Source organism: Mesoplodon bidens (assembly GCF_964165515.1).
Source record: "Mesoplodon bidens genome assembly, chromosome: 1".
Taxonomy (NCBI): Eukaryota; Metazoa; Chordata; class Mammalia; order Artiodactyla; family Ziphiidae; genus Mesoplodon; species Mesoplodon bidens.
Genome location: NC_138176.1, coordinates 201229293 through 201251016, shown reverse-complemented (window position 1 = coordinate 201251016; position 21724 = coordinate 201229293). Strand labels below are relative to the sequence as shown.

Below are 21724 nucleotides of genomic sequence, written 5' to 3'. Positions count from 1 at the left end.
TCCTTCCCTTAGTCTAGAATTAGCTGGCTGGTACAGGGTTGGTTACTCTGCTGGCCTCTGAAGTATCAGAGAAGTCCTACAGCAACAAGTGCCAATGACCATCACCTTGTTTCAACTTGCCTCTTGACCTTCTGCATGTGCTTTCCCAAGGCAGTGAGAGGCAGTGAGTAAGAACAGAGGGTGCTCCATGGCACAGAATATTCTACAAATACCAACTGCACAGGGAGCACATTGACAGGACGACAACAAATATAATCCCTAGCCAAGCTCATAGCATACCCCGTCTACATATCTTATAACAGGATTTGGCAACTTTTCTAAGGCAGTGTAGAATATCAAATCTTCATTTTCTTTATTTTATGAGGCAAAGGAGAAGTAAGTCAGTCCCTACATCTGTAATGAATAGCATCCTATGTGGATCTCTGTTCAGCTGGCATTTTAGTGCTTTCTGAAAAGAATAGCCTCTTAAATAAATTTATCTTTTCTTTGAGATGACTACAGCAGCAGCTGCCAGAATAAATAATGTTTGCACTTTTGTCGTTCAAGGGGATGTCAGTTTTCTATACTGTTTTGTGAGTTAAGAGACCTAAAGCTATAACTGATTTTGGACTGGAGACTTGTTAACAGGTGTTTTATAATGAAGCATTTATTCCTGGGAGCCACATGCCCCGAATCTTCAGGCTTCAGAGTTTACACTTGCCATTTCTTTTCTGCTGGAGAATAGAGACAATGCAAGTACAAAGAAATGAGACAAGCAGAGCTAAAAGCAGGATGAATACTTTGAAAACTGCAGGAGTGCATGAAAGGAGATGAGGCAATGAGCAACAGTGATCCAGCAACGTAAAATCTGCTGAAGACAAATACGCACTTGGCCTCAAAGGGCAAGTAAATGTTTGATAACAATCAGTTATGACTCATCTTTGGGGAAAAATTCCTGCTCCTTTCTTTCTTCTCTATGTCGCAGTATCTGAAGATGTTCCCTCTTTCTGATTATGTTGTTCTTTCCTTTAAATTTGATGATTTAACATCTTATTCTCAACCTTCTGTAACACTCGCGTGTACCTATATAAATAGATTTTAGATTCTCCGCAGAACTGAGTAGCGGGTACAGAGATTTCCCTTGTACCCCCTGGGCCCACACAGACACAGACTCCACACCATTGGCATCCCCTGCCAGAAACATACATTTGTTATGATTGATGACCCTTTACTGACACCTCATTATCAACCAAAGTTCATAGTTTACATGAGGGTTCACTCTTGGTGTTTTATATTCTATGGGTTTTGGCAAATGTACGGCGACATATATCTACTGTTATAGTATCATGCAGAATAGTTTCATGGCCTTAAATGTTCTCTGAGCTGTCTCCCCCACCCCATCCCTGGCAACCACTGATCATTTTACTATCTGACCTTTTCCAGACTCTCTTATAGCTGGAAGCAGACTGTATTTAGTCTTTCCCGATTGGCTTTGTTCACTTAATGATGTGCATTTAAGGCTCCTCCCTATCTTTTCACGACTTCATAGCTCATTTTTTAGTGCTAAATAATATTTCATTGTCCAGTTGTAGCAAAGTTTATCCATTTTGCTGACTGAAGGGCATCTTGGCTGCTTCCAAGTGTTGGCAATTATGAATAAAGCTGCTATAATTATCTACGTGCAAGTTTTTGTATGGGTATAAGTTTTCAACTCATTTGGGTAAATATCAAGGAGTGTGATTTTTGGATCATATGATAAGCATATGTTTACTTTTGTGAGAACTTGCCACACTGTCTTCCAAAGTGGCTGTACCATTTTGCATTCCCACCAGCAATAAATGAGAGTTACTCTTTCTCTACATGGCTGCCAGCATTTGGTGTTACTCCTTCAGGTTTTAGCCATCCTAATAAGTGCATGTAATTCACTCTTTATAGTTTTATAATTTAATTCACTGGTATTAGGCAATTACCTCTTTGGAATAGAAAGACTTTAATTGCTCTGGTTTGATTTCTCCCTTATGCTTTTTACCTTCTCTATTTGGGCCTTTTATTCCTCCAAATATAACTCTCAGCACCATACATACATATATACAAACCTACTCTGACTAGTATATTGACCAGGATGTAACATATATCATCCCCAGCCAAGGATGCCACAGATCTCATCCACATGTTCTCTTATTAGATTTGGCAACCTCTGTGAAGTAGTTTCATATTTCATACTGTGTGCCCATATTTCTTCCCAGTCTTTACTCTCTTGATCATTTTCTTTCCTGAGCAAAAGCTTTTTAGTTTGATGTTGTCCCACTTGTCTTTTTTTCCTTTTGTTGCCTGTGCTTTTGGTGTTATATACAAGAAATCATTGCCAAGACCAATGTCATGAAGCTTTCTCCTGTGTTTTCTTCTAAGGCTGTTACAGCTTCAGGTCTTACATGTAAGACTTTCTTCCATTTTGAGTTGCTTTCTGTGTATGGTATAAAAGTCCAATTTGATTCTTTTGCATGCAGATATCCAGTTTTTCCAACACCATTTGTTGAAGATACTATCGTTTCTCCATTGTTTATTCTTGGCACTCTTGTCAAAGATCAGTTGACTGCATGTGCACAGTTTTATTTCTGGGCCCTTCATTCTGTTCCATAGGTCTATATGTGTCTATCTTTATGCCAGTATCACACGGTTATAATTGCTTAGATTTGTAATATATCTTAAAATCAAGAAGTGTGGTGTCTCCAGCTTTGTTCTATTTTCCAAAGACTGTTTTGGCTATTTGGGGTCCTTTGTGGTTCCACATAAATTTTAGGATTGGTTTTTCAATTTCTATAAAAAAATACCATGGGGATTTTGATAGGAATTGCATTGAATCTGTAGAACACATTGGGTAGCATGGCATTTTAGCAATATTAAGTCTTCTAATTCATGAACATGGGATATCTTTTCATTTATTTGTGTCTTCTTTAATGTCTTTCATCAATATTTTGTAGTTTTCAGGGTATAAGTCTTTCTGCTCCTTATTTAAGTTTATTCCTAAGCATTTTACTATTTTTGATGCTATTATAAATGGGACTTTTCTTAATTTCTTTTTCTGATAGTTCATTGTTAGTGTATAGAAAAGCAACTGATTCTTGTATGTTATTTTGTATCCTGCAACTTTACTGAATAAATATATTAATTCTAACAGTTTTGCTGGGTGTGAAGTCTTTAGGGTATGAACATGTCATCTAAAACAGCAATAATATTATATCTTCCTTAGATATCAATTATATATATATATTTCCTAATGGCTTTAGATAGGACTTCCAGTACTATGTTAAATAGAAGTGGCAAGAGGAGAAATACTTGTTTTGTTCTTAAAGAAAAGGCTTTCAGTTTTTCACCATTGAGTACGATACTGATTGTGAGCTTTTCATAGATTGTGAGCTTTTCATAAATCGTCCTTCATATTAAAATATGAAAACCATTAAGGTAATATCCTTCCATTCTTAGTTTGTCGAGAGTTTAGCATGAAAGGGTATTGAATTTTTTCAAATGCTTTTTCTGCCTCTATTGAGATAATCATACGATTTTTGTCTTATGTTTTGTTAATGTGGAGTATCACATTAACAGATTTTCATATGTTGAAGCATTCTTGCATCTCAGGGATAAATCTCACCTAGTCATGATGAGTGATCTTTTTAATGTGTTGTTGAATTCAGTTTCCTAGTATCTTGTTGAGGACTTCTGCATATTTATTCATCAGGGAAATTAGGCTGTAGTTTTCTTTTCTTGTAGTGTCTTCGTCAGGGTAATGCTGGCTTCATGAAATAAATTTGGGAGAAATTCCAATTTTTTTTGAAAATCTTGAGAATTAGTATTAATTCTTCTTTACCTGTTTGATAGAATTCAGCAGTAAAGCCATCCATTCCTAGGTTTTTCTTTGTTGGGGCATTTTTGATTACTGATTCAATCTCCTTACTAGTTTGTTTATATTTTCTATTTCTTCACCATGTAGGTTGTATGTTTCTGGGAATTTATCTAATTTCTAAGGATCCAATTTGTTGATGTATAGTTGTTAATAGTAGTCTCTTACAGACCTTTTTATTTCTGTGGCATCAGTTGTAATATCTCCTCTTTTGTTTCTGATTTTATTTACTTGAGTCTACTCTCTTTTCTTAGTCTTATAAAGACTTGTAAATTTTGTTAATCTTTTCAAGAAATTAACTCTTACTTTTGTTGATTTTTTCCTATTGTTTTTCCATTTTCTATTTTAATTATTTCTACTCTAATCCATATTATTTCTTTCTGCTAACTTTGAATTTAGCTTGTTCTTTCTTTTTAGTTAATTGAGGTATGAGTTAGGATGTTTGAGATCTTTATTCTTTTATAATAAAGATGTTTATTAGTATAAAATTCCATCTTAGTACTACTTTTGTTTCATCTCATAAATTTTAGTATGCTGTGTTTTTGCTTGCCTCAAAACATTTCTTAATTTCTCCTTTTTGTCTTCTTAGACTCATTTATTGTTCAAGAATGTATTATTTAATATCCAAATATTCATGAATTTTCCAATATCCATTCTGCTTTTGTTTTCCGGTTTCATTCCATTGTGCTCAGAAAAGATAGTTTGTTTGATTTCAGTGTTCCTTAAATTTGTTAAGACTTGTTTTGTGGCCTAACCTATGATCTTTCTTGGGAAATATTACATATACATTTGAGAAGAATGTATAATCTGCTGCTGTTGCATGGAATGTTCTGAATATGTCTGTTAGGTCCATTGATCTATAGTGTTGTTCTATAGTGTTGATCTATAGTGTTTCCTTATTGATATTCTGTGTGGATGTTCTATCTACTATTGAATGTGGGGTATTAAGGTCTATTATTATGTTGCTGTCCGTTTCTTCCTTTAGTTCTTTCAATATTTGGTGATGTATTTAGGTTCTCTGATGTTGGGTGTATATATATTTATAATGGTCATATCTTCACAGTGAATTAACTCTTTTATCACTTTATAATGTCTTTTTTGCCTCTTGTGACAGTATTTGACTTAGAGTCTATTTTGTTTGATATAAGTATAGCTACCACTGCTCTGATTTTGATTACCATTTTTGTAGAATATCTTTTCCCATCTCTTGACTTTCAGCCTATGTGTTTCTGTACATCTAAAGTAAGTCTCTTGTGAGAAAGAAAGGAATAAAAGAACTACAAAAGTTCCAGAAAACAATGAACAAAATGGCAATAGTAAGTACATAATTTTCAATAATTACTTTAAATTTTCATGGACAATATTTTCCAAACAAAAGACATAGATTGGATGAATGAATTAAAAAAACAAGATCCAACTATATTCTGCCTACAAGAGACTCACTTCAACTGTAAGGACACACATAAACTGAAAATTAAAAGATGGAAGAAGATATGCTATACAAACCAAAAGAGAGCAAGACTACATATACTTACATCAGACAAAATAGACCTCAAGCCAAAAACTGTAAAAAGAGACATTAAAGGTCATTATTTAATGACAAAGTGTCAATTCATCAAGAGGATATAACAATTGCAAATATTTATGCATCCAACATTAGACCACCTAAACATTTTAAGCAAATAATACCAGTTCTGAAGAGAGAAATAATTGGCAAAACACTAATAATAGGGGAATTCAGTACTACACTTTCAACAATGGATAAATCATCCAGGCAGAAAATCAATAAGAAAACATTAGATTTAAAGTGCATGTTAGACCAGATGGACCAAACATACACACACAGAACAGTCCACCCAATGGCAACAGAATATACCTTCTTCTAAAGGGCATATGGAACATTCTCCATCTTTGTTAAGACAAAACAAATCTTAACAAATTTAAGAAGACTAAGATCATATTAACCATCTTTTCTGACCACAATGGTATGAAACTAGAAATCAATAACAAGAGGAAAACTGGAAAATTCATACATATGTAGAGATTAAAAAATATGCTACTGACAACCAATGGGTCAATGAAGAAAGCAAAAGAGAAATAAAAAATATCATGAGACAAATGAAAATGGAAACACAACATACCAAAACTTATGGGATATGGACTTCCCTGGTGGTTCAGTGGTTAAGAATCTGCCTGCCAATGCAGGGGACATGGGTTTGGGCCCTGGTCCAGGAAGATCCCACATGCCACGGGGCAATTAAGCCTGTGTGCCACAGCTACTGAGCCTGCACTCTAGAGCCTGTGCTCTGCAGCAAGAGGAGCCACCACAATGAGAAGCCCGCGCACCACAACGAAGAGTAGTTCTCACTCACCGCAACTAGAGAAAGCCCATGCACAGCAACAAAGACACAATGCAGCCACCCCCCCCCAAAAAAAAAAACTTATGGGATGTAGCAAAAGCAGTTCTAAGAACAAACTTGCTAGCAATAAACACCTACATGAAGAAAAAAGAAAGGTTTCAAGTAACCAACCTAACTTTATACCTCAAGGAACTAGAAAAATAACAAACTAAGCCCAAATCTAGCAGAAAGAGGACATAAAAAAGAAATAAATGAATCAGAAAACAAATGATCACAAGAAATAAATTATCAGAGAAGAAATAAATGAAATGAAGACCAGAAAAACAATAGAAAATATCACTAGAAGAATTGTTTTTTTTGAAAAGTTAACAAAATTAACAAACCTTTAACCAGACTAAGAAAAAAAGAGAGAAGATTCAAATAAATAAAATCAGTAATGAAAGAAGAGACATTACAACTTGATAACACAGAAATACTAAGAATCGTAAATACTATGAACAAGTATACACCAATAAATTGGATAACCAAGAAGAAATTTAAAAAATTTCTAATAGAAATATACATCCTACCAAGACTGAATCATAAAGTAATTGAAAATCTGAAATAGACCAATTCCTAGTAAGGAGATTGAATCAGTAATCAAAAGCATCCCAACATAGAAAAGCTCAGGACCAGATGGCTTCACTGGTGACTTCTACCAAACATTCAAAGTAGAATTAATGCCAATCCTCCTCAAACTCCTCAAAAATTTGTAGAAGAGGGGATACTTCCAAGCTTACTTTATGAGGTGAGCATTACCTTGATAGCAAAACCAGAGACCGTACAAGAATAGAAAATTACAGACTGAAGCATCTGATGAACACAGATGAAAAAATTCTCAATGAAACATTAGCAAATCGAATTCAACAGCGTATTAAAAGGACTAACAGCATGATCAAGTAGGATTTATCATCAGCAAGGACATTTCATCATATACAAAAAAATAATTATGACACCCTATGGTAACAACAAAGGACAAACATAATTATCTTAACAGTTACAGAAAAAAAGCATTTGACAAAATTTAACTCCCTTTCAAGATAAAAGCTCTCAACAAATTGGGTATAGATGGAACATAACTCAACATAATGAAGGCTATATATGACAAGCCTACAGCTAATGTCATACTCATGGTGAAAAGATGAAAGCTTTTCCTTTAAGTTCAGAAACAAGATAAGGATAACAGCTTTTGCCATTTCTTGTTCAACATTGTATTGGAACTCCTACTCAGAGCAATTAGACAAGACGAAGAAATGAAGGCATCAAAATCAGAAAAGAAGTAAAATTGTCTCTGGTTGCAGAGGACATAATATTATATATGGAAAATCCTAAAGACTTCACCAAAAAAACCGGTAGAACTAATAAACCAATGTATTAATGGTGCAGATACAAAATCAATATACAAAAATCATTTGTGTTTCTGTACACTAACAACAAACTATTGGAAAGAGAAATTAAGAAAATAATCTTATTTACAAAAGCATCAAAAACATAAAAGGCTTAGGAATAAATTTAACCAGGGTGGTGAAAGATCTGAACACAGAACACTGTAAAACACTGATGAAAAAAATTGAAGAAGACACAAATAAATGGAAAGAAATTTTCTGTCCATAGGAACTATTAGGCTTCCTGAATCTGGATGTCTATTTCCTTTCCCAAATTTGGGAGTTTTTCGGTCATTATTTATTTGAATAATCTTTTAGTCCCCCCTCCCTTTCTCTCCTCAATTTCTGAGACTCCCATAGTGTGTACATTGTTCTGCTGATGGTATCTCTTAAGACCCTTAAGATATCTTCTCTCTTTTTTATTCTTTTTGTTGTTGTTTTTGTTCCTTGGACTGGATTATTTCAAGTGACCTGTCTTTAATTCTTCCTTCTGTTTGATTTAGTCTATATTGAACCCCTCTAGTGAATTTTTCTGTTCAGTTATTGAACTCTTTAGTTCCAAGATTTCTATTTGGTTCTTCTTATATTTTCTATCTCTTTGTTGAAATGCTCACATTGTTCACATTTTTCTCCTGAGTTCACTGGGCATATTTACAGTGGTTATTTTTAATTCTCTGTCAGGTAACTCATATATCATTGTTTCATTAGGGTTGGTTACTGGAGCTTTATCATGTTCCATTTTGGGGACCATATTTCCCTGTTTCTTCATTTTCCTTGACTCTGTGTTGGCCTCTATGCATTAGAAAAAGCAGACACCTCTACCAGTCTTCACGGACTGGTCCCATACAGGAGAGGACCATCACCAATCAGTCTGGCAAGAGATTCAGGATGCCTCTCAAACCTTCTCTGTGTAGGTATATTCTCTGGACTTGTGTGTGTAAATTCCCAATTAGAGGAATTTGCTTGTTTATTTATTTCTTATTTCCAAGAGTTTGTACTCTCTTTCTTCCTCTTGTGTTTATCTGCGGTACTGTGGATCCTCTAGTGCAGCAACATGCTCCAAACTCTTTTTCTGTTCTCAGTGGCCCCCAGGCATCTAGAGTATGCTGGGTCCTATTCGTGTTCTGAGATAGCAGAGACTGAAGCCAGTGCCTTGGATGGTCACCTGAAAAGTCTAAATATTGGATGTATATTTCAGTCTTCTCTTTTCCTCCCCAGAGAAAAGCCAGGAGCTTGGAGTCTTGCTGGAGGTGGATCTCTGGTAGATGATTGCATACTGGTCCAAAGCACCATTATTCTCAGTGATCCCCAGGCATCTGGAGTATGCCATGTCCCATCAGCATTGCAAGACAGGTGAGACAGAATCCATTCTCTTGGGCAGCCACTGGAAAAGATAGAATAGTGAGCACATGGTCCAAATCTTTCCTCTCCAGGGAGAAGCTAGGATCTGAGGTTTTTCAGCAACTTTCACTGTGCTGAGCCAGGAAGAGGGGCTATGGCAAATGCTTCCCTGCTGGTCCAAACTGCCACCTTTGTTTTCAGCAGTTCTCAGGTGACTAGAGTATACCAAGTCCTGGCAATGCTCCGAGACAGGCACGACAGAAGCCAGTCCCCTGGGCAGCCCTTGAAAAGGGAATTTTGATGTGTGGTCTCTTTCCTTTCCAAGGGTGAAGCTGGGATTTGGAGTTGATCACCTGCTCACTCTACCCTGAGCTGTGGGGAGGAGCTAAGGTGACTGCTTGCACAGTAGTCCAAGTCACCATCTTTGTTCTCACCATCTTTGTTCTCCCAACCTGAGGGCTCCGAGAGTTCCAGTCAGTGCTCAGATTCAGGCAAGACAGAAGCCAGTTCCTTGGGCAGCCCCCGGAAAAATCCATATGTTGGATGTTGTCTAGTCCTTTCCTTCCTTCCCCAGAGAGAAGCTGGGAACTGGGGGATTTCCTCCCAATCCTATGATTCCAGGCCAAGGGGAGGGACTATGGTGAGAGAGTGTCTCGGAATTTCCTACCAGCTCTGATTGGGGCTGGTTTCATACTCACCTGGGCTACAGAAGCCTCTCAACTCATATCTGGATTCCTCATAAAGGGAACAGGTACTTATATTGTTTTTGAATCCATGTGTCGGTCGGGGGGAACTTATATTGTTTTTGAATCCGTGTGTCAGTCGGGGGGAAGGAAAGTTCAGGGCTTTCTATTTTGCCATTTTGCTGATATCATCTCCTCCCCAAAATTAATTTTAACAATCTTCTATTAATGGGCATTTTGATCATTTGCATTTTTAAATTATATACAACTTTCCATGAATATCTTATTATTAGTTTTGTGTACATTCCTGTTTATTTCTTTACTAGAATTTCCTGGAATAAATTTTCTGGATTAAAAAATATAAACATTTCTAAAGTTTTTGAAATGTATTTCCAAATTATACTCCTGAAATCCTGCATGGATTTATAGACTTTTGAGAAATGCACAAGAGTTAGCAGACAATATTTAAACCATCACTTACTACCTTTTAGGGATTCCTAGGATTAGACACGGGAAAGGTGCCACGATATGGTAGATAAACCAGTTGGGTTGGAAGGAAGGTGGGCAGTGAATCTAAACCTTAGGACATGTAACTGGTCTTCAGATTGCAGAAAACACAGGCCATGCATATTTTTATGAATTTCTTGTGTTCTTGGATTCTTGTGAAAATCTTTTTCTCCTAACATTCCTACCCTGTAACATCATGAAAATCACACTGACATCATCCTGGAAGCAAAGGACATGAGCACTCATTCTATAATTTTACTCTTAATAAACCAAACTATGAGAGTCCTCTTTTCTAATCTACTCCATCATTAGTGAAACTATTCAGATAAGATGGTGGTTAAGAGTCCATTTAGCTTTTGGCCAAAAGTAATTTGCTGTTGGAATTCAGTGGAGATTCTGCTATAACATAGTCTTTTCCTTAGTGTGGGGAAAATTGGACAATTATCACTTTGGGATGATTTATACAGAGAGCTGCCAGAGAGCTGGTGCCTACCAGCTTTGCAATAATATGGCTGTCAAAAGCCCAAAGTGCCTCTTTCATCTACCTGGAATTTTCTTTGTTTTTCTTTTTCTTTCTCTTGGACCATGCTGAAATTGTATGCTAAAGAGAAAAAGAAAATATTAATGGGAATAATATACAATGCTGAGGAAAGTTTCTACTTTTTAATCAATAGCTCTTTTTAGTCTTTCTAATTTTTTGTTCCATGTTTGGTGCAGAAGTGTGTAAACATTTTTGGCTCTAGCCTTGATCTGGAAATTGCAGAAGAAAGGTAAAGAAAAAAAAGAAAAACAAAAGTATTAATCCATGATTGGAAACCCTTGGCTGATGGGAAAACTCACACATGTCTGGGACACAGCACCACAAAATGAAGCACAGGAGAGAGGAGAACGGATATCTGTGTTATTTGTAAGTATGTCTGTATGTAGCCACCTTATGTGAGTTCTTGTTTTCTTTAATAAAGAGACAATGTGTGTACACTGAGACTGCACTAGCATCATTCAATTTGTAACTTCTTTCTAGGTCACATCCATAGTTTTATAAGTTCTCAGGCTGTGCCTACTTATATTCATCCTGATGTCATTTGACAGTTACTCAATTTTTAAAATAAAATGATAGTTTATGCGAATCTAGTAGCTACTTGTACTCTTCTGAGAATAATTAGCTGATCTTGCTGTTGCATGTAGTACTTTTAGGAAACACTTTTAGCACCTTTCTTCAGGAGCTGGCATTCTTCTAGTTAAGAAGTGGCTAGCAATAATAAATCTTCCAGGTGCTGGCTTTGCTTTATTATGTTTTAAGATACATCCCTTCCCTCAAACCAGGTTGCTAGTGTGATATGTGACCTCTTTCTTTAAAAAGTGAACTAAAGCCAGCAAGACTGTTTTTAGAAGAGTAAAAGCACAAGAAGAATTTGAAATGAAATTGCAAGAGAAACAAGAAAACTCTAATGGAGTACAGCTGATGCTCTCTTTTCCCAAATAGATAAAAACATCTACAGTGAATAAGGGGTCTTGTGATAAGCAAGTGATTTATGTCCTCTTGAACTTTTGAATAGATTCTTAATTTTCAGCCATTATATATTTAATTGAAATGTTAGACATATTAGTCATTTGTGTGTATGTACTTTTAAAACCCTATGCATTTGCCTCAAAAGAAAAATAATAAAATAATGTAGTAAGGGTGATATGATATTTATTCTGAAACATTAAAATGAAGTTCACTGCCGAGAAAATCAACTGATAACAATAGTAAAGGAACTGAGAAATTTATTTTTATTTTTAATGAAAACTGCATACTCTCTGAGTTTTTATTTTTAAAAAAAGAAAAGAATAAAAAAATAAAAGAATAAAAAAAATTCAATATATCTGTACTTCGACTTTTCTTAAAGAAAGAACCATCTATTAAAATGGCTTTGTTTAGTCTATTAAAAACAATGCAAACATACTGTATAGCACAGGGAACTCTACTTAATGCACTGTGGTGACATGAATGGGAATGAAGTCTAAAAAAGAGGGGATATATGTATATGTATAGCTGATTCACTTTGCTGTACAGTAGAAACTAATACAACATTGTAAAGCAGCTATACTCCAATAAAAAGTAATTTAAAAAACCCCAAAATACGACAATGTCCAAACATGAAAATGCAGATTTTCAGTCAAAAATTTCCACATGGCCATCTGTACTTGGAAATTAATTGGAGAGAAAAGTTTATAATTCTAGAGAAACACAGCATTAAGAGTACTTCTTTTAAAAAGACCAATAAGGGGCTTCCCTGGTGGCACAGTGGTTAAGAATCTGCCTGCCAATGCAGGGGACACAGGTTCGTGTCCCGGTCCAGGAAGATCCCACATGCCGTGGAGTGGCTGGGCCCGTGAGCCATGGCCACTGAGCCTGCGCATCCGGAGCCTGTGCTCCGCAACAGGAGAGGCCACAGCAGTGAGAGGCCCGCGTGCTGCAAAAAAAAAAAAAAAAAAAGTGGATCATCATAAAAGTCTTCATCCTCATCATCATCACGATGAGCAGGCTAAAGAGGAGGAGGAGGGAGTGTTTTGCTGTCTCAGGGATGGCAGAGGAGGTAGGAGGAAAGGCAGCCACACTTGCTGAACTTTACAGAAATACATCATAATTTACATCTGACATTTTTCTTTTTCATTTCTCTAAATACATTTCCATACAAATTCCAATCCTTCTTCCACTGTTTGCCTTAGTTTCATAGAAGGGTCCATGTCATAAAAGAAGTCCAAAGCAGTCTAGAATAATCAGAACTCTTCTGACAGCTTGTCTGACGTCGACTTGCTTCCTGGCACCGCTTCTTCCAAATCTTCCTCCTCATTGTCTGGCACTGGTTTGCAAGCTCTCATCTCTGTCCAGTCACCTCTGTTAATTCCCCTCGTGTGGTGGCTATTAGCTCGTGAATTTCTCCAAGATCCGTATCTTGAAACCCCTCCCCCTTATCTTTTTTTTTTTTTTTTTTTGCCATATCCACAGTCTGTCTCATGATTTCCTTGCTTGGCTCTGTCGTAAATCCTGTGAAGTCATGCACAACATCTGGATATAGTTTTCTCCAGCAGGAATTCATTGTTTCAGGCTCAAGGACTTTCACAGTTTTTACTGTAACAACAACGGCATCTTCCATGGTGTGATCCTCCCAGACTTCCACAATGTTTTCTCTATCACAGTTCTCTTCTATAGCATTGAAAATCCTTTCCATAGAGGATCATGTGTAATGAGGCTTAAAGGTCCTTATCACCCCCTGATCTAGGGCCTGAACTAAAGATTCTGTGTTTGAGGGCAAGTAGACCACTTCAGTGTTGAACTCATGGAACTCTGGGTGGACAGGGACATTGTCCGATATCAAAAAGAACTTTAAAAGGCAGTCTCTTACTCACAAAGTACTCCCAGACTTCAGAGCATCAATGGAATCAATGGAACCAATCCAGTGTTCTCATTGTCCAGGCCTTCTTGTCGTCCAAACTAAAGACGAGTAACTGGTGTTTCTCTTTTCCCTTCAAGGCTCGGGAGTTAGCAGGTTTATAGATAAGGGGCGTCTTGATCATAAATCTGAATGCATTTGCACAAAACAGTAGACTTAGCCTATCCCTTTCTGCCTCAAATCCTTGTGCTCACTTCTCTTTCTTAGTAATGAATATCCTTTATGACATTTTGTTTTTCCAGATTAGGACACTGTTATCTGCATTAAAAACCTGTTTAGGCAGATACCCTTTCTCCTCAGTGATTTTCTTAATGATGTCTTAGAACTCATCTGCTGCCTCTTGGTCAGCAGAAGTTTCTTCTCCTGTTATCCTGACAGTTTTAAAGCCAAACCTCTTTCTAAAATTATCAAGCCATCCTTTCCTGGCATTAACTTCTCCAGTTTTAGATGCTTCACCTTCCTTTGGCTTTAACTTCCCATATAATGACTTCATGTTAGTCTATAGCTGTGCCTTTCTTTTTATTTATTTATTTATTGTTATTATTTATTTTTGGCTGTGTTGGGTCTTCATTGCTGCCTGAGTGCTTTCTCTAGTTGTGGCTAGCGGGGTCTACTCTTTGCTGTGGTGCATGGGCCTCTCACTGCAGTGGCCTCTCCTGCCGTGGAGCACGGGCTCCAGGTGTGTCAGCCTCAACAGTTGTGGCATGTGGGCTCAATAGTTGTGGCTCGTGGGCTCCAGAGCACAGGCTCAGTAGTTGTGGCACACGGGCTTGGTTGTTCCATGGCATGTGAGATCTTCCCGGACCACGGCTCAAACCTGTGTCCCCTGCATTGGCAGGCAGACTCCCAACCACTGCGCCACCAGGGAAGCGCAGGTGTGTCTTTCTTATAGCAATCTTACACCCACAAAAAAGCTGTATTTTTAACATGAGATAAAAAGATACTTCACAAAAAGTGCAAGTTTTGTGTGTCTATTGACATAGCTGTAGCAACAGCCTCATGAATTTCCTTTTCTTTTTTTAAAAAGGTCCTTAAACTGGATTCACTTATCTTGAAATGGTGGGCAACCACAGCTGCAGACCTCAATCTATGGTACATATCAAGTAATTCAACTTTTTCTTAGAGTGTCATGACTTTTCTCTGCCTCTTGGGAGCACTTCCATTAACACTAGTGGTACTTTGTGCATCTCAAAGGAATGATTTCAGTGAGCCCAGACTCTTGCACGTTCCCATATATAGAAAAGTGCTAAATTCCTTAACTTGAGATTTCTGGTTTTCTTTAATTAACAGTAATATTTTTATGCTCCCTTTGCCCTTTGCTGAAAACCTTCCCTATATCTTCGCTCTTTGCCCACCGCCTCCTGAGAGCGGTTCTCTCAGGGTTACTTGAGAGGCTGCCTCCCGGGCTTGAAGTCCTAAAACTTCCCACTGAATGAAACAGAACTCTCAACTCTCAGGTTGTGAATATCTTTATAGTCGACAATACCTTTCTGAAGAGTTCTTGGTGATAAAGTTCCTTAAGTGTCCCTGGCCTTGGCAGGGACAAGATCCTGCAGAGCAGACAGCCCAGGCTCAGGACAAACTGGAAAACGTGGTGGAGGTTCAGAGGGACCTCACAGCCAGTGAGTTTACATCAGCAGGGGTGGAGAATGCCGGGGCTGGACCCGCAGGCCTGGACCCTGCTGCGAACAGACCATACATTCTACAACACATGCAGAAGCTGAGGGAACAGAGAGACCAGGCAAGACAGTTACCTCTCACCTGGAGCTGGGCAGGAGTCAGCAGAGGACACGTGGGGGCCAGCGCCATCTTCTGCTTCCCCTATGTGTAGGCCTTGCCTAGGGAAGCAGGAGAGGCCCGAAAAAAAGCCCCCGTAGAGAGGCTGGACTTTCAACTGACTAAACAACGACCAGAGTTACCTACTATTTGAAAACTTAAACCGTTTCTTGTTTTGCTCAGTTGTTTTCCCTTATGAACAGGAATCCATACAGGGGACGGTTAAATCAGAGAAAGGAACTGAAGACAGCATTATTATTTTGCACATCTGAGCCTCATGTGAAAACATTCATTATTTTCAGGGACTTAGTTCTACAAAAAAACTGGCTAAAACAAACAAAAAGCTCCAGTTGAAAAGACTGACCTCAATCTAGTAAGATAGCGTATGAGACCTCAGTACTGAAATGGCATAAAGTATATTAATCATTCTACATCTTGGCCAAAAAAATTAACTAACCTTTTTTACCCCCTGTAGACACTTCAAGTATTCTTTACAATTATTTAATACTTGGAAATATAGATACAATTTATATTTCACATTTTAGAATATAAAAGATGTATATGAAAACAATCTTTATTTGATAGTTTAATGTCATGTATAAGTCTAGAAAAGATTTAAAATCTTTTTTTTTTTTTTTTTTTTTGTGGTACGCGGGCCTCTCACTGTTGTGGCCTCTCCCGTTGCGGAGCACAGGCTCCAGACGCGCAGGCTCAGCGGCCATGGCTCACAGGTCTAGCCGCTCCGCGCGGCATGTGAGATCTTCCCGGACCAGCGCACGAACCCACGTCCCCTGCATCGGCAGGCGGACTCTCAACCACTGTGCCACCAGGGAAGCCCTAAAATCTATTTTTATTTGATAAATTAACTGTGTATTACTAGGATAGTGGGGAATAAATTGACAATTTGACCAATCATCAATAATAAGAAATAAAAATTTTCCTTTAGAGGTTCTAAAACTGTACCCAGTGTTGACATTTAATTTATGACTTAGGCATATATCTGTCACTTAGTTATGGTTTGCTGGTCATATTAAAGTTTTCTATATTGTCAGAAACTAACTATTAAGAAATCTGTGAAGTAAAAATGAAGATTATTAGATGTTCCTCATACCTGAAATTAAATGTCTTAGGAGAAATGTTTTTGCTTATAATTTTGAACAAAAAATACTGAGATGGTTAAATATAACTTTTATTTTAAACAAGAACTTACAATTCATTGGTTTACAGGACAAGCTGAAATGGAAGGTAATATAATTACTCGTTAAAATGAAATTACAGATTGGATTGACAATGACTTTATACAACTAAATGAATTTATCATATTATAACATGTTAAAATTATCTTCCATATATTAGGAACTGATATCCAAATCCAGAGCTCTTACACATAAATTAAATTCCGTAAGTTAACAAAATTTGTTGATTATACATATATAGTCACTGTGAATATATTTAGATGATCCCCATACTTGTACTTTCCTTGGAAAACATTGAGAATTATGACATATGAAGACAGCGTATAAGGGACCTTAAGTCGGCTTTGATCCCATTATTAAGAAATCCATATAGAATTGGATTAAGACAGCAGGACATCATGCCTAGCAAGTGACAGATGCAATACACTAACTTGAAATGCCTGTTTGAAATCAGGCTATCGTTAAAATCGGTCACCACATGGAAAAGGTGCAGAGGCATCCAGCTCACTGCAAACACTAGTATCAAGATGGTCAGTCTGTAGAACACACTTCGAGATCTTTTTTTTAATCTCATGATAGAACAGTTTACTCTCATCTCATGAACATCTGAGTTTTCTTCCGGTTTCACCTCAAAGCAAGTGGGGACCCCTGGTATAAACTTACGGGATGAAGGGGGCTGACTTTTCCCAGAGCCCGAGTGTTCTGGAAGCCTTCTTGAGCAGTTCTCTGGAGGAGGTCTCACTGGAGCAGGCAGCACGCATGCCGTCTTCTTGCTGTACCTCCTTCTGTGCTTTCTGATGAATGAATAGCTCCATTTCCGGCTGCTGGAGATCCTCACCTGAGGCCCACTCTTTTTGGAAGGATGGAGAGTTAAGTTGATCATCTCATTTTCTTCTAGTTGGTTTTCTTGGTTGGACAATCCACAGCTTATACTCCTGCAGACACTGGTATGACTTACAGTTAGACAAACTAAGGGCAGAATATACTGAACGAGCAATAAAGAGATAGTGAAAGCAATTCGGTATGCATCGGATGGCCATGACTCGACACATAAATACCTGCTGCTGAGCAACGCTGAACCAAACGTCTCCTGAAGTTCCACAAGGCTGTGAAACACTGGGAGGGGAGAACACATTGCAAAGCCTAGTGTCCAGACAGTAGCGATCAGGAAATAGCCATGGTTTGCTGTTAAATGATTAGATACAGGATGTTTTATCATATGATACCTGACGATGGCGATTGATATTAAAATTAAAGTGGAAACAAGAACCGTCACACATTGAAGGAAAGGCATAATATGACACATGACTCTGCCAAACATCCACTGATCCAGCAAGACAGAGGTCAGTGTGAAAGGTGAGCAAAACAGCACAACCAAGATATCGGAGAAGGCCAGATTGCCAATGAGGAAGTTGACTGTTGTCTTCTGATTTCGCTTCCTCATGAGAGCCATTAAAATAAGTAGATTCCCCATAAAACCAAGAAGACTTACAAATGTATAGAGCCCAATCAGAAAATACTGCAAGTCATCGACACTGCTTTTATAGTCATCCCAGACTGGGAAATCAGAATTCCGAGTGGCAGCAGTATTGTTCTCTGCAGCAAGTGTCTTGTTATAATAATCCTTGAGCTCTGAATCCATATTATTCTCCTGCTTGGAATAAAAAAGACATTAGTTAGCACCTTGAAAAAAAATTCCATGACTACTATAAATTAATCCATTGAGAAGGAAACATTTTACCATTTGTTCCCATTACCTTATTCATTTACTAAAAATTTTAGGGAAGTCTTTAACTGGCAGCAAGTACAGTGTAAATGTCAACCAATAACAATTACAGTAAGTTTAAATCTATCATCACTTCTATGGTGAGTTGACTTGTGTTAAAATAACAGAACTTCTTAAAAAATTTATGTATAAATAATGTAAGGGACAGAAAAGACAAATGTGGATAAGAACTTCAAGATTATAATAGCTAATTAATATTGTTCTCCAGTCAAGGTACCTGATACATGTTGGAGTCATATAGTCTTACCTTAAACATTCCTTCCTCTCTTACATCAATCAAGGTCAAACTTAAAAGTCACCTGCCCTAAAGTGTTCCTTAATCTATTCAACTGGATATGATCTCCTTTTGGAACCCCCATGTATTTCTGTTTATAGCTGTCTGATGTTACATGACACAATTTGCTTTGCACTGCAATTATAATAAAAACCAGTGTACCTTATTTATGTATAAGTAATGGAAAAGCGAAACTGTGTTTTACTCACTGTGGTATCTACCATAAAACATGGCACAGTAACTTCACCATGGAAAGTGTTAAATAAATATATGTGGGAAAGTGAAAAATTCAACCAAAAATAAATATTTATGGAGAAATAAGAAATTCGAACAAAAAGCTAATATCGTAAATATATCCAGTTCATATAATCTTCAGATTTGAGCTTCTCAAGTGTAGAAACACTATTCCATGACCTACCTGTATAGAGTAGGCACTCAATAAATGTTTATCACATGGTACTGTTGACTATGTGAACACAATTCTGGATGGCAAAATCATTTCATGACTAACAGTCCTCTGAGAGGTGCAAATTATCATGAATTAAACCACTAACCAGCCGGCTACTGGTGTTTTTTTTTTTTTTTGCGTTACGCGGGCCTCTCACTGCTGTGGCCTCTCCCCCTGCGGAGCGCAGGCTCCGGACGCACAGGCCCAGCGGCCATGGCCCACGGGCCCAGCCGCTCCGCGGCACGCGGGATCCTCCCGGACCGGGGCACGAACCCGCGTCCCCCGCATCTGCAGGCGGACTCCCAACGACTGCGCCACCAGGGAAGCCCTACTGGTGTTTTTAAAAACAAAATTTACCTGTTTATTTTTTAATTTAAAAATTGAAAGTAGATTTCAGCATTAAAAAGATTAAATAAATTCATATTTTTAAAGGAAGATAACATGGCATAAAGTTAAATGTAGAAGTGATACTAATATAACATCCCATAATAAGTTTTTTCACCTCAAGGAAATTAATAATGTAATATTAATACCACAATGAATTACTTTTATTTTTACTTTTTTAAAATTGGAGTATAATTGCTTTACAATGTTGTGTTAGTTTCTGCTGTACAGTGAAGTGAATCAGCTATATGTATACATATATCCCATCCCTCTTGGACCTCTCTGCCCCCCCCATCCCACCCAACGAGGTCATCACAGAGCACCGAGCTGAACTCCCTGTGCTATACAGCAGGTTCCCACTAGCTATCTAATTTACACATGGAAGTGTATTTATGTCAAACCTAATCTCCCAATTCATCCCACTCTCCCCTTCCCCCTCTGTGTCCACATGTCCGTTCTCTACCTCTGTGTTTCGATTCCTGCCCTGCAAATAGGTTCATCTGTACTATTTTTCAAGATTCCACATATATGCGTTAAGACACAATATTTGTTTTTCTCTTTCTGACTTACTTCACTCTGTATGACAGATGCTAGGTCCATCCACATCTCTACAAATGATCCAATTTCATTTCTTTTTATGGCTGAGCAATAGTCTATTGTATATATGTACCACACCTTCTTTATCCACTCATGGACACTTAGGTTGTTTCCATGTCCTGGCTATTGTAAATAGTGCTGCAATGAACATTGGGGTACATGTGTCTTTTTGAATTATGGTTTTTCTCAGGGTATATGCCCAGTAGTGGTATTGCTGGGTCATATGGTATTTCTATTTTTAATATTTTAAGGAACCTCCATACTGTTCTCTACAGTGGCTGTATCAATTTACATTCCCACCAACAGTGCAAGAGGGTTCCCTTTTTCCCACACCCACTACACCCTTTGTAGATTTTTTGATGATGGCTATTCTAACCAGTGTGAGATCATACCTCATTGTAGTTTTGATTTGCATTTCTCTAATAATTAGTGATGCTGAGCATCTTTTCATGTGCCCCTTGGCCATCTATATGTCTTCTTTGGTGAAATGTCTATTTAGGTCTTCTGCCCATTTTTTGATTGGGTTGTTTGTTTTTTTGATTTTGAGCTGCATGAGCTGTTTGCATATTTTGGAGATTCATCCTTTGTCTGTTGTTTCATTTGCAAATATTTTCTCCCATTCTGTGGGTTGTCTTTTCATCTTGTTTATGGTTTCCTTTGCTGTGCAAAAGTTTTTAAGTTTAATTAGGTCCTATTTGCTTATTTTTGTTTTTATTTTCATTACTCTAGGAGGTGGGTCATAAAAGATCTTGCTGTGGTTTATGTCAAAGTGTTTTTCTTATGTTTTCCTCTAAGAATTTTATAGTGTCCAGTCTTACATTTAAGTCTTTAATCCATTTTGAGCTTATTTTTGTGTATGGTGTTAGGTAGTGCTCTAATTTCATTCTTTTACATGTAGCTGTCCAGTTTTTCCAGCACCATTTATTGAAGAGGCTGTCTTTTCTCCGTTGTATATTCTTGCCTTCTTTGTCATAGAGTAGGTGACCATAGGTGTGCGGGTTTATCTCTGGGCTTTCTATACTGTACCATTGATCTATATTTCTGTTTTTGTGCCAGTACCATACTGCCTTGATTACTGTAGCTTTGTAGTACAGTCTGAAGACGGGGAGCCTGATTCCTCCAGCTCCGTTTTTCTTTCTCAACACTGTTTTGCCTATTCGGGGTCTTTTGTGTTTCCATACAGATTATAAAATTTTTGTTTTAATTCTGTGAAAAATGCCACTGGTAATTTGATAGGGATTGCACTGAACCTGTAGATTGCTTTGGGTAGTATAGTCGTTTTCACAATATTGATTCTTCCAATTCAGGAGCATGGTATATGTCTCCATCTGTTTGTGTCATCTTTGATTTGTGTCATCAGTGTTTTATAGTTTTCTGAGTACAGGTCTTTTGCTTCCTTAAGTAGGTTTATTCCCAGGTATTTTTTTCTTTTTGTTGCAGTGGCAAATGGGAGTGTTTCCTTAATTTCTCTCTCTTTTTTTTTTTTTTTTCTGGTACGCGGGCCTCTCACTGTTGTGGCCTCTCCCGTTGCAGAGCACAGGCTCTGAACACACAGGCTCAGCGGCCATGGCTCACGGGCTTAGCTGCTCCATGGCATGTGGGATCTTCCCGGACCAGGTCACGAACCCGTGTCC

At 37.7% G+C, this 21724-nt stretch overlaps 1 protein-coding gene across 1 annotated transcript; it reads right to left on the bottom strand.

Moving 5' to 3' along the window:
• Positions 1-16902: 16902 nt before the first annotated feature.
• On the bottom strand, positions 16903-18320 carry NPY5R (neuropeptide Y receptor Y5; the record flags this gene model as incomplete). The annotated part of the gene is made up of 1 exon (XM_081249300.1): positions 16903-18320. Exon 1 carries the CDS (start codon positions 18241-18243, stop codon positions 16903-16905), a length of 1341 nt encoding a protein of 446 aa, XP_081105426.1. The 5' UTR covers positions 18244-18320.
• Positions 18321-21724: the final 3404 nt, after the last annotated feature.